This window comes from Furipterus horrens, unplaced genomic scaffold (assembly GCF_987537825.1).
Source record: "Furipterus horrens unplaced genomic scaffold, mFurHor1.1.pri manual_scaffold_6, whole genome shotgun sequence".
NCBI lineage: Eukaryota > Metazoa > Chordata > Mammalia > Chiroptera > Furipteridae > Furipterus > Furipterus horrens.
In genome coordinates this window covers 102,213,621-102,227,187 of record NW_028327176.1, presented here as the reverse complement: position 1 = coordinate 102,227,187, position 13,567 = coordinate 102,213,621, and the positions used below count along the sequence as shown (strand labels likewise).

Genomic DNA, 13,567 nt, shown 5'->3' with positions numbered 1-13,567 from the left:
TGGTTTTCTGAGAGTTTTATCAGGATTGTATATCAGATTTTGGCAAATGTTTTTCATCTACTGAGGTGAACACTTGGTTTTCCTCTTTAGTCTGGTAATATGGTGGCACACAAGTTAGATTTGAATGTTAACTTAACCCTGCACCTATAGAGTTAATCCAATGTTGTTAGAGTATATTATCCTTATCCTTATCCAAATACTAATCTCAAAGAATAAATTGAGAGCATCCCTTCATTCACTTTTCTTAAAGAGACTGTGCATAATTTGTATTAATTATTTTTAAATGTTTGATATAACTCTTCAATAAAACTGTCTGGCCCTAATATTTTATCTTATAGAAGCATTAGAAATATAAACTTAATTTCTTTAATGAGTATGAGATAATTTAGAGGATCTATTACATCTTGGGGACATCAATAGCTCATGCTAATTCATCATCTGTCTGGGCAGGCCTTTTTTTTTTTGACTACTATCAACAACTACTTCACTTATTTTAGATTTTCGAAGTGTATTTTTTCATCCATGAAATGGGTCTACTTTGTTGTTTTATCAATCTTAAGTGTAGGAAAAAAATTATAAATGGTAAATCTCTCCAAAATATTTATTACTATTATTTTGGGGAGTATACATTTGTACATGTTGTCAGATACATTTAAATGTTTTTGTGTTTTGTTTTGTTTTTTATTTTAGAGAGAGAGGAAAGGAGAGAGAAACATCAATTTGTGAGAGAAACATTGATTGATTACCTCCCACACACATCTCAACTGGGGGTTATAAATGCAACCTAGGTATGTGTCCTGACTGAGAATCAAACCCCCAACCCTTTGGTGTACAAAATAACACTCCAACTAACTGAGCCACACATCCATGGCAATACCCTTTTTAAAATTAACCAACTGAACCAATAGAGAGGATATTAAAATGTCAAAAAGCAAAAAAGCAAGTAAGAATACACTGATTATTTTTTATATTTTTGTTAAAGTTTAATTTTCTAGGCAAACATTTTGGAAGTTTGTTCTGTATAATCATTGATCTGGACTAAGTCTAACTGGATTAATTATGAATTCTATAAAATATTGCACAAGGATCACATCTATGTGGTTGCTTAGATATGTTCTTTATTCTAAAATCCAATTACTCTTTTTTCAATGAGGCCGTAAGACAAAGGTATATATTAATCTTTGAATTCATTCCATATATAATACATGAAAAAAATGTCATGTAGTAGGAATGACAATGATGTTACTGTTTTTTTTTTTAAGTTGTTTCAGGAAACATGTAATTCTTCATTTTAGTCCAAAATTCTAACGACCTAAAAACCTTGTGGTTTTAAAACTAAATATCTTCAACTTGGTTGAATTCATTAAGTTTAAAGTATCATGCTTATCTCAAAGTCCAAAGTTGTCATTATAGATTATGCTGTTTTTGTAAATCAATGTATGAGAGAGATTTCTGTGAAGATCCAAGAGAAAAAGGTGCACTACTGTTTGGAATCAAATTTGTAACTAACATGCCTACAATTTCCCCTCTGGCATGTGTCAATTAAATGATGCAGCCCTTCTCCACTTAGTCTTGCTCATTGCACATTGAGTTTTTCAGTAAATTTTGTTTTCACACTGGCAAGTAGCCTTGCACTTTTCCTTGAGCAATTCATGTTCACAGCCAGCTGTTTTCTTCAAGGAATCACAGTTACCAAGGAGATCTTCATACTCACAACTATTGGCTGTAAGAAAAACAGATTACTTATATTATTATAATTTTCCTTAGTAGCAACAAAACAACTTATACATTCAAAATGCATAGGCAGGTAGGACTGAACCAATAAATCAATGTGTCTTACACTCTGATGGGCCATTCATTTCTTGAGGGCCATATAGTGTCTTAGTTAAACTCATTATTTACTTCATCACTTAAAATTTTGAACTTGGTGACATGTTTCTAAAATTAAGTGACCTACTTTTCTTCTTTTGCAAAGAAAATAAAGTGAATATAAATAAATCTCTGTACACCTGCTGAGCTTAATGTGGGAGCCTTGCCACATGTAGCTATTTAAGTTAAATTATTCTAAGTTAGGTAAAATAAAAAATTATTTCCTTAATCTTACTAGTCACACTTCACATGTTCAAAGGCCACATGTGACTAGAATATTTTAAAACATATGCTGATAGAGAACATTTCCATCCACTTATGCTATTGGACAGCGCTCCCTTAGATTCCAATATTTTTCTTTCTAAAGAAAGTGATTTCTGTAGGAAGAGTAAGATGAAAAAAAAACAGTGATAATATACGCCCTTTCTTTCTGGTATTCCCTCTTGAATGTTCCCTGGGGGCCCCAAACTCAACAAATCTCAAACTAAACTCATTATACTACCCACAATGCTGATGATTCTTGGGTTTTGTCTTCCTACATCCCTCTCTCAAACACAGTGAAATGGCTCTCTGACTACTCAGTAATTTAGGCCAGGAACTGAATCCATATGAACTCCTACTTCTAACCAACATTCAACCAGCACAGGTAATAAACACTGGATATTCTTGTCTCTCAACTCTGTCCATTTCTCTTCATTTATTCTTCCAGTAATGCAGTAAAGATATCCATTTTTTTTCAAAAGTTTTCTAGCTGGTTTCCATCCAATTGTTTCTACATACTATTGCTAGAAAGTTTTTTATGAAACATGATTCTGACCTTGTCACTCTTTGGTTTAAAATCTGTCAGTTAAGTGATTTTTGCTAATAGGATAATTCCAAGCTCCTTAGCAAATAGCATTTAGTCAAGGCATAAATATTCAACATTTTTCTTATTCAGTTGATTTATACTTTGATATCATCAACATTCTGAATTATAGCTTTAGAATTCAGTCAGAAAGAATGCTAACTAAAGGTGAATGTAATTGAAAGGTAAAAATCTCAGTAAATGGGTCAAATTTATTGTTCATAATTTTAATAAAAGTGTCACAACTATAAAAGACCAACAGCTATTTTTACTTCTATTTATAACAACTTTAGAAATGATATATATATTTTATTCTCACCTTTTGCAATATGTTTGTGGGTTCAATGAGCCAATATTGTATACGACTTGGATTTTGTCATTAAGAAGTGCACAAAACTACTACCAAACTGTAGGGTAAGTGATCATTTATTAATTCAAACACTGTGATTTTTATTATATTATAAAAATGTGGTAATCAACAGGATGAACACATTAGCACAAAAGAAACTTAATATCTGATTTGCCTGTCTAGACTGAGTCATAACATCATTGTAGGTTCATACATATTCATTTTTTCAAACTACCACCTTAAGTAATGATACTTAAGTAAAATGAACTAGTTACCAGACACATGCATAGTTAATATTAATGAGCTCTGCATAGCCACAAAAGTCATTGATGGTAGATGTTTTATTATGTTAGATATGATAATATTCTTTACATTACAAAAATATGTAGGTTAGTAAAGTTATAAAATGTTTACTTAAACATACATTCTGTTGAGGAATCTTTCTGTCTTTTGCATAAAGACATTATATAAATAGGTAACTTTAGGGGGTTTCTTAATCCATAAAAAGAAAAGAAAATATCAACTCTTTATTATGATAGCAGGATAATCACTTTAGACTTACTGCATAGTCCATTGTCACAGTTACCAGGGCAACTGGCACAGGGCGTTCCTTGTTGGTAAGGCATATTCTTTTTATTCAGGTTATTACCACTGAAATTTAAAGTACATAATGTCAAGTATTTTTCTCTTTGATGTTTTGTTTATACTCTAAAATAGCATCAGTAGCAAAATACACATAGCTATTAAATATATTTAGATATATTAACAAAAGTGAAGAAACATAATTCCCAGTGTGTAATTCAGATAGACTCCAAATTAAGAAAATACTTCACACATTGACCCATCTCCTTGACTATAATTTTGCAATTGAACAACTAAATTGGGATAACTACAGTCTATACTTTTCAGTGTATATTTTAATACTCTCTTCATCTCTCAGTAGACTTGGTCAAATTGGTAAGGTAGTGCAGCTGTCATGATGGCTAGGGGAAGAACATATCTCCTAGGGAGACAAGAAAAACTCTTGGAGGGCAGGTATTGCAGTATGAAAAAAAAGTACTCAACGCTACAATATCATTTATATTTGAAAAATGATAAAATAACCATAATTATTCTTACATATACTAGGGACAGTAAAGCTTTAGTGTGTGTGTTTGTGTGTGTGTGCGCGTGTGCGTGTGTGTATTTTACTTCTAGATGTGGGTAATGGTATTTAAATAGTTAGTAGTGTGTGTGTTTGTGAGGATGAGAAAGTTGAAGAAAATTTGTGAGTTTCTAGAAGCTGTTTGTGGGAGATTTTTATGTTTACCAAAAAAAGAAATGTTAGTTTTAAAAAAGTTTTTTATAAACATCAGTACCCAAGGTACAATCATCTTACAGAGACTAACTTGTAACTCTGATGATCATTACAGTATTGGTCATTTAATTCATCTGAAAATACACAAGTCCTAATCTCCATAGGGAATGCAGTTGAATCTCAGTCTCCTTGTACAAAATAGAACTATATGTGTGTGAGCCCTTGGAAAATTGTAAAATAGACATAAAAGTGTTCTGGAAGTTCTCTCACCTCTGCTTTCCCTCATTATTCGCTCTACCCCTCACTTCAGATATCTGGCTCAAGATACCTTCACTCTCACAGTCGGGCAGTGAGTTTAAATGTGTTCCTCTAGGACTTTTTATTTTTTTTTTTAGTAAGACTTAATAGATGCTTGTGGCAAATGACTCTGGAGGCCACATTTCTAAAGTGGGAGATCCATATCCCCAGGTTATCTACAATCTCGAAATAAATTCTATGGGATATCTTGTTTTGGGTTTCCCCCTATGTGAGGACAATGGAATCTACTCAGATAACCTCACCCCAGATGCCCAGGCATGGGCTGCCTAGAGATAACAGTAGATTTGCATGTGTAGCGCACTTGCAATTATTTAAGCATTGACGTCATATTTTGGCTAGTAGCTGGCTTTGCCTATGCATAATAAAAAAGAGTCTGGAACCCCCACGGGAGTGTTGGTGCAATGAGCGGGAGTGTTCGTGTTGGCGCAGTGAGCAGCAAGGGCTGCATGGAGAGCCAGGGTACAGTGGCTGGCTAGTGGTCCAGTGCAAGCCCAAAGTCAGAGGGCAAGTGTGAATGCTGCAATGTCTGCAATAAAGGAATTGTCAGAGATTATAACCATGCCTTGTATATTCTTCTGAGTGTCGGATGAAAGGAATCTGCATTCAGTTCCACAATACCCTACCTCTAGTCATCAGGAACTGCAAAAATTAAAAGAAATTAGGGCTAACAGATATGTTGGAATTAGATCTTCAATATGTCCATAGGATGTATTGTGGATGAGTTTAAACTATTGCTTGATGAAACAGTATGTTTCCTGCTATAAATCAAGACAGTATGGGATGGTTTGTTATGGAGGTATTGTGTGTGGGGGTGTGTGGGTGTGTGTGTACGTGTGTGTGTCTGTGTGAAAACTGCTGAGAAACAAAGATTTAAGATGTTAAATTTTCTGGAATCTGAAATATATTAAAGGTTTCTTAGAAAACCTTTGAAACTCAAAAGACTGAATCATTTTTAATAGTACAAATTTAAGTGTTTTTTAGATAAACAGAAGTGGAAAAATTTTAGCAGAGAAGGCAGATATCACAATATTTTATCCTTTCACTATCATCCCTTTCTTAATCATGAAGCTTCTGCCCTTTTAGAATGTGAAATTAGCAAGAACTGATGATACAAAATCTAGAGAAATGCATACTCCACACACTCATGGAATAACCTCGAACCTTAGGGAATGGGAGTTGAGGAAAGAGATCTTTAGATTTTATACTTGGACCAGATAACTTAAATCTTTTCTCTGATAAGTTTAATGTATCTCACCTTAAAAAAGCATTTTCAAAGATTTATTCCTACCAGTCACTAAAGTATATGTTTACTCTGGTTTGTTTAATATATGCAAATTTAACAATATTAAATTGCAGATGGAATTATTTATACTAAACTCTAAATTGTATACTCACGCAGGACAATAGTGACAAACATAGTAGTATTTTAGGTTATCTTGCTTGGGACAATAGGCAACTCCACATCCAACATGGTAAGATGAGTACCAGACAACCTATTAAACCATAAGCAATATATATAAAGAATGCAGTTAAAGAAAAAAGAGAGAGAAGAAATATTAAAGAACAAATACCAAATAAAAATTTGAAAAAAAAGTTACTACTATAGTATATAACCATGTATTTTATAGAAATATTTAAGTTATTGAAACAAACATCACAAACTTTTAAAATATTAAATTTTCATGTAACTTCACTACCTTATTCATATATGTTGGAAAAATACAGAGTTCACTTCCCAACCAAGAGTTTTGCAGGCCATGGGGAAAAAAAAAATGACAACTCTAGACAAAATGCCAGTCTCATGCCAGGACAGTATTGTACCTATTCAGGCTCATTCCCCCATATTAAACACTGGAGTTGGTCATAATTTGGAGAAGCTTTCTATATTAGAGCATTTGTGGCAGAAGTATTTTCATTTGTTCCCTTTACCTGGGTATAATGTCCAACAACTGCACTGGAACTCTTTCGTCCTACACCATAGACAAAATTGTGGCTCTCATCATACCAGCTTTGGATTGCATCTGACCAGGCAGTAGGATGACTTGACATATAGAGATTCTCACCACATTTTGTACCTATGAAAGAACAGATTATGAAGAAAACAATACAGCGCAATAGCAAAAGAAATCCACTATATGAACACCAGGGTGTTGCTTTTACTGTGCCTATACTTGCTAACTGTTGATTAATACATAAAAAGGGTGGTTCCATTCTTTATCAGCTAGAAAGCTGTATAGAGTACAGATCTACCTATTACAGTGAGGCTGGCTTCAACACATAAAACTTGACTAGGCTAAGAATACCTTATTCTTCCCTCCTTCCTCTGGATTGTCAAAGATGCATTCTTTTTCATGCTATATTCTTCATGTGTGTAATGCCTTGTGTGCTCTCAGCTTTGTATTGTGAGCTTTCAAAAGGCAACAACCAATTTTTATTCTTTCTCTCCTCCCCATGACCATTCTCACCAGAGATTTTTCATATACAGACCCTGAATACGTATATATGATTATGATTTTGTGTCAACTTTGGGGGGAAAAGCTTTATAGGCAGTCTTTAAGAATCCCAGACAAAAAGCAACTGACAGCAGGAGTATTGGCATTTTTCAAAACTTTGGATCTTCCCTTCATCAATAAATAAGAATGTCACAGGGTCAAGACCACCTCAGAGAGTAAGGCAAGAAGGACCTTGCATAGGGTGACATCAGCAAGATGGTGGAGTAGGAAACCTGGACTTTCTTGCCTTCAACACACATATCCAACATGAACAAATTACTCTTGTAAGAAATCCAGAAGCTAATTGAAAGACTCCTCTACATGGCAGAATATGAAACCAGACTCACTGAAGCCTGTAGGGAGATTGGAACATTTGCTAGAAGCCCTACTCTCAGCACAGGAAGAGACCCTCCCACCTTCCAGCTTCTCCCAAGGCAGGGAATGTTTTGTGTCCAGCATCCCAGCTTTTTCAGGGGTACTCTCCAGAGAGCTGGCTTCTGTTTTGGTGATCTTGGAGCTCTGAGGGTCAGGCACAGGCTAGCCACCTGAGGATAATAGATATGGTGGCTTGGGCTGGTAGATACCATAACTCTCTCTTTGGCTCAGCACAGAGCAAAAATATGAAAAATCTTAGCTTTAAGCTTCCCCTTTGGGAGGCAAAGTGTTGACCAGTGATTTTAATGTTCTAATTTTGCCACGGCTACCCAAAGAACTGGCATTTGACTTGCCATTCTTGAATGTCTGATGGGGTTGGCAGAGTCTTTCCCTCTGGGGAAGGTGGTTCCGTTTAGTAGATGCTGTAAATCCTCTTCCCAGTTCAGCACACAGCAAGCAGACAAAAACCACAGCTGTTTGCCTCTTCCCAGAGGAAAAAAAAAAAGTTGGTCTGGGCATCCAATGCCTCAAATTTTCAGAGGCTGCCCAAAGGACTGGCTTCTGACTTGCCTGTCTGGGAATGCTAACAAAACCTAACATAATCTAGCTGCCCAGGGTTAGTGAAAACAGAGGCAGGGGTTTGGCCAGTAGAAGCCATAGTTTCCCTTTCCAGTCACAAAGTGAGCAGGGAAAAAAAACTTAGCTCCTAGCCTCTCCCAGGGGAGGGAAAGAATTGAGTGGAATGTACAAGAATCTATCATTTCTGGGGGCTGCCTGAGAAACTAAGGATCTTTTCTGACTGACCACAATGGACTAGAATAGACATTTCTTCAAAGATGATGTAAAAAGACCTAACACATATATGAAAACATGTTCAACACCACTAATCATCAGGGAAATGTAAATCAAAACCACAATGAGATATTACCTTACTCCTATTAGAATGTCTATTATTTTTTTAAGAGAAGACAAGTGAGGGCGAGGATGTGGAGAAACTGGAATTCTTATACACTATTGGTTAGAATGAAAAATGATGTAGCTTCTATGGAAAACAGTATGGAGGAGCCTCAAAAAATTAAAAGTAGAGCTACCAAATGATCCAGCAATTCTACTTCAGAGTGTTTATCCAAAAGAATGAAATCAGGGTCTTAAAGAGACATTAGCACTCTTACATTTACAAGTAAATTATTCACTACATTCAAATTATCTATATGTATGTCATGCTTGATATTCATTACAGCACTACAGTATTCCCTCACTTATCACAGGTATTACGTTCTAACCCCCCCCCCCCCCGTGATAGGTGAAAATCTGCGAAGAACCTTACATTTATTTTAGTATTTATATATATTTTAAGGCTTTATAAATCCTTTATAAACCCTTCCCACACACTTATAAACCATTCCCAGTCCCTTATTAACCTTTCCCACTCCCTTATTAACATTTTCCACACTTTTATCAACACTACTTATGTTCTTAAACATATGCTACACTCTTAAACCTATGTAACTTTAACAACATACGCATACTGTACCGCAAAATCCCACAACATAGCAAATAATCTGCGATAAACAATTAAATATAATATTTTTTAAAATCCTGTGATACAGTGAGGCCATGATAAGTGAACCGTGATATAGAGAGGGACTGCTGTATTCACAATAGTCAAAGTGTGGAAACAACCAAATGTCCACTGACAGATAAATGTACAAAGAAAATGTGGTATATATGTATATACATGCATGTATATGTATATGTATATGTGTAACGGAACACTATTCATCCTTTAAAAAGGAGGACATTTTACACCATGTGACAACATGAAGGAACCTGAGGACATTATGTTAAGTGAAATAAGCCACAGAAAGATGACTACTGAATGAGTCCACTTATATGAAATGTCTAAAATATTCAAATTTACAGAATCAAAAAATGGAATGGTTGTTTCTGGGACTGGCAGGAAGGGGAAATGGGGAGTTACTAATGAATGGGGGTGAAGTTTCATTATGAATGATGAATAAGCTCTAGAGGTCTGCTGTACAACATTGTACCTATAGCCAACAATAGTGTATTGTACACTTAAAATTGTTGAGGAGGGTAGATCTCATGTTAAGTGTTGTTAGATAATAAAGTTAATTTTAAAAATTAAAAAGTTTCTTGCACCCCAGAAACTTTTCCCCATTTTTTCAAGTCCTCACTTAAAATTTATACTTTGGTGGCTAGAAATTTTATCTCTACATGCTGCTTAGAGTATAAAAATTCTTGGATATGTTCTTTGATAGTGAAGAAGAAAAATTAAGACTTGAAGTGTAGACTTGGATCTTTAAGACCATTTGTTTCATCTTCTACTGAACACAGTTATCTCTCTTCATAATTTCATTATAATGTGGGCACCAATAATATAAACAGTAACAGTTCTACTGAAATTACAAGTAAATTATTCACTACATTCAAATTGCCTATATGTTGTCATACTTGATAATGTAAATAAATATTGTATGTAAAGTTTATGTATACAAGTGTTTTTCCTTTCAGGTTTTTTTTTTTTTTTATCCTTGGTAAGATATGTCTTACGTGTTTTGGAATCTAATATATTACTCTATGCATTATAGGCACACAGTCCATACAAAATACTTGCCTTTTTGTTATCAGAAATTTGAAAGATGGTTCAACATATCCAAAATTTTTATCCTGATTTTAAAAGGTTTGATATTAAAAAAAAAATCAGGAACAATTCTATATAATTCAACATATTTTATGAGTACAAAGTAAATAGATTTCAGAACACCAAGTGGCTATACAATATCGTAAAAGGGCAGTGAATTAGAAATCAGAAAGCCTGGTTAACTTTCCAGTATATGCCACTACTTCAGGTTGTGTTCTTAGGTAAGTCATTCCTGTCAGGTCCTAGTTTTCTAATCTTTAAAATTTGAAAAATGATGATACAGGACCTATTTACTCACGAGCTGAATGAGAGGAAGAAATTACTGAGAAATTATTTTCATAACATGAACAATCTACAAGCACAAAATGTATTTATCATAATTATCTCTCTATATATAGGTACTTTGATTTCAAAAAGACAAGTACAAGCAACATTTATTCACAGTCTTAATGCAGCACCCTGGAATGGCCCATTCTATTTTATTTGTCCACTGCTATCTTATTTTTTCCTTCATTCAACAAATGTTTACTGATTTCTAAATTACATACTGGTTTTTCGGTCCTCTGCATTACTGTGTTCTAAAGTGCACTCGTTTGCCCACTTTTGGGCATTTGCTGTTGCTTCTGTGCTCCATTCCTAAGTATCATAAGAAAAAAAAAATAGATAAGTATTCAACTCCAAAAAAGCCTATGCATTATAATATGACTGATAGATTAACTTGCACTACTTAAAAACTTCTGTAGAGCCCTGGGTGGTGTGGTTTGGTAGGTTGGAGTGTCGTACATGAGCAGAAAAGTTGCAGGTTTGATCCCTGGTCAGGGCACAAGCCTAGGCTGCAGCTTCCTACCGGGTCAGGGTATATACAAAAGGCAACTGATCAATGTTTCTCTCTCACATTAATGTTTCTTTTTCACTTTTTCTCCCTCCCTTCCCTCTCTCTCTAAAATCAATAAGCATGGTCTAGGTGGAGGATGAAAAAAAACAAAACAAAAACTTCTGTAGATGTATAATCTATTTGTCACTGGTCTTAAAATACCTTTTGTTTGGTGTGCCTTTATCTGCCACAGTGCCAGTTTCCCACAGAGACAGACATGTATCTAACAAAAGTCTAATACAATAACACATGACTATTTGTGGATCACACAGAAGCCACACTCAGGATTTTTAGTAATGGTGCTATTCTAAATACTAATCAACATGTAAAGTATTATAATTTTAATTATATTTCAATAGTAGTAATAAACTGGCTTAGATTATTACCAATTCCATTTGTGGCCCATTGTTTTCATGCAGGAGATATTTAACTTTCAGGGAATATTCCTTGGAAGGTGGGCTATTTACCCTAAATAGCACTGATCGTGAAAGAAACAGGATTTATTTTACTCTAGGAAAAATAGTGAAGAAAAAATGTAACAGCTTCACATTTGATGCCTGAAGATCTGGCCTCTAATACTACCTTCCAAACTTTATAGCCCAATCTTGATGAGTTATTTAACTATTATAAAATAAAATTAAGACTTTCTTTCCTACCCATAACACAGCTCAAATGAAATATGAGGCAGAATTTGTAATCCACAAAGTTCTTAACAAATGCCAGGTACCAGTTGCCTGCTCTCACCACCACTTGTTCCTACCACTTTCCTTGTAATACCGCCTCTTACCATCTTTAGCATGTTGCTGGCAGGTGGAGAGACTGATTTCCTAAGTTCATTGTGTTTATTTACAATCTCTTTTTGGACTTGCGTGTGAGTGGTTAACAAAGCAGAAAAGGCTGGATCCTAAAGGGAAATAAAATTAGAATTTTTTGAAAAAAAACATTTTGAAATTTAAGCCATTTTAGTTGTTAAACATTGCTAATGAATCTTAGCCAAAACTACAACAAATAACAAAGAAGTAATTTGAAGCTTTGAGAATGGAAATGTAATTCATAACATGACAAATTTTAAAAATCCTTTGAGGCAAAAAAATGCCCATTTCTAGCTTCAAGAGAACTCAATATGACAAATGAATGACAATACTGTATAACCACAAAGGTGCACAATAGGAACATTAAGACATATTCATTTACATCTGACCAAGCTACAATAGAGGGGACAAGGGTGGAGCTCAACGTTCATCCTAGACTTTGAGGGAACTTTGACCTGGCATGGCATCTGTATTTAGAGACAGAATGTATTTACAATATTTTAGGGAAAGAATGTTTAAGCTCAGTGGGAGTACATTCTAAATTCTAGAAAATTCATTCTACCTACTGTGGTTATTCTATGGAGTCAGTCAAAAAAACAATTTTGCATTAAGCAAATATCTAAGTCATTTGGAAGAAGCAAAGCCATCCAATTAATGGACTATTGCTGACTGTTGTCTTTTATTAACAGGAATATAATTAAAGTATTAAATCAGGTGTTGGTATTTTTTTTTATCTTTGTATGTGGGAGTGTGGGGGTCTGAGTCTGAGGTAGAATAAAATGCGGGAATTGTTCCATAAGGTTTATGCAATATAATGACCTAAATTGACATTATATAAAATACTATTTCATCATGCATTCGATATGAAAACTATTGTGATATTTCCCTTTTCTATTTTTTTTTTAGTACTAAATCTTCAAAACTATACTTGCAGAACATCTTATTTTGGACAAGCCACATGTCAATTATTCAATAGCCACATGTGACTAGTAGCTACTATATTAGACAGCATAGTCTTAGATTTTAATACACATAATTGCATTAAGTGCTCTAGCAACCAGTGAGTACTGTGTGATATACCAGACACTCTTGTCCTTTTCTACTCTCCAAGTGCCTTGCCATCCCACAAAGTTGCCTGGATAACTCTGGGAAGACTTTCCATTCTAACATTACCTTTCCATCTGCAGGTAAAGATGGAAGCAGCACAGCAGTCAGAAACAGCACCACTGGGAGTAAAGCCATTGCTGGGAAGTAAGTCAAAGAGAACAAAGGTCTGCATTGAACATGTGAGTCCATGGACTAAGAGGAGAAAACCAATGTAATGATCATGGTCATCTCAAAGCAACTGTGATTCCCAAATTCATAATGTAACAAGAGAAGATTATCATTTGGTGTCAGTAGAATCATAGTGAAACCAACCTTGTCTCTGATAGGGACAATAAAATATAAACTGAAGAACCTGACTGATGGCCTTGAAATATATATGATACAGATTGTCATACTTTCACATTGTTATATTAAAGATACTTCTAGTTCAATTGTTTCAAAGTCATAAACATGGGAATTATTTATATTACCTCTTTTAGAATGAAATGAAAAGAATTCATTTAAGTTTCAATTTGATATACTGAATGAAAGAGTAAAATGTATTTGAGATCATTTTCTCAACAAA

At 34.5% G+C, this 13,567-nt stretch overlaps 1 protein-coding gene across 1 annotated transcript; it reads right to left on the bottom strand.

Moving 5' to 3' along the window:
• Window positions 1-1,595: 1,595 nt before the first annotated feature.
• On the bottom strand, window positions 1,596-13,140 carry LOC150007128 (cysteine-rich secretory protein 2-like). The gene is made up of 7 exons (XM_090280467.1): window positions 13,069-13,140; window positions 11,871-11,987; window positions 10,758-10,845; window positions 6,607-6,752; window positions 6,073-6,170; window positions 3,625-3,713; window positions 1,596-1,723 (listed from the first exon to the last, which is right to left on the bottom strand). Exons 1-7 carry the CDS (start codon window positions 13,135-13,137, stop codon window positions 1,596-1,598), a joined length of 735 nt encoding a protein of 244 aa, XP_090136593.1. The 5' UTR covers window positions 13,138-13,140.
• Window positions 13,141-13,567: the final 427 nt, after the last annotated feature.

Coding starts and splice junctions, on each gene's coding strand:
- LOC150007128 (XM_090280467.1), bottom strand. CDS start 13,137: ATGGCTTTACTCCCAGTGGTGCTGTTTCTGACTGCTGTGCTGCTTCCA. Junction 6,171..6,606: donor TTGTTGGACATTATACCCAG/GTAAAGGGAACA, acceptor ATGGTTTAATAG/GTTGTCTGGTACTCATCTTA. Junction 3,714..6,072: donor GTTTGTCACTATTGTCCTGC/GTGAGTATACAA, acceptor TTTAAATTTCAG/TGGTAATAACCTGAATAAAA.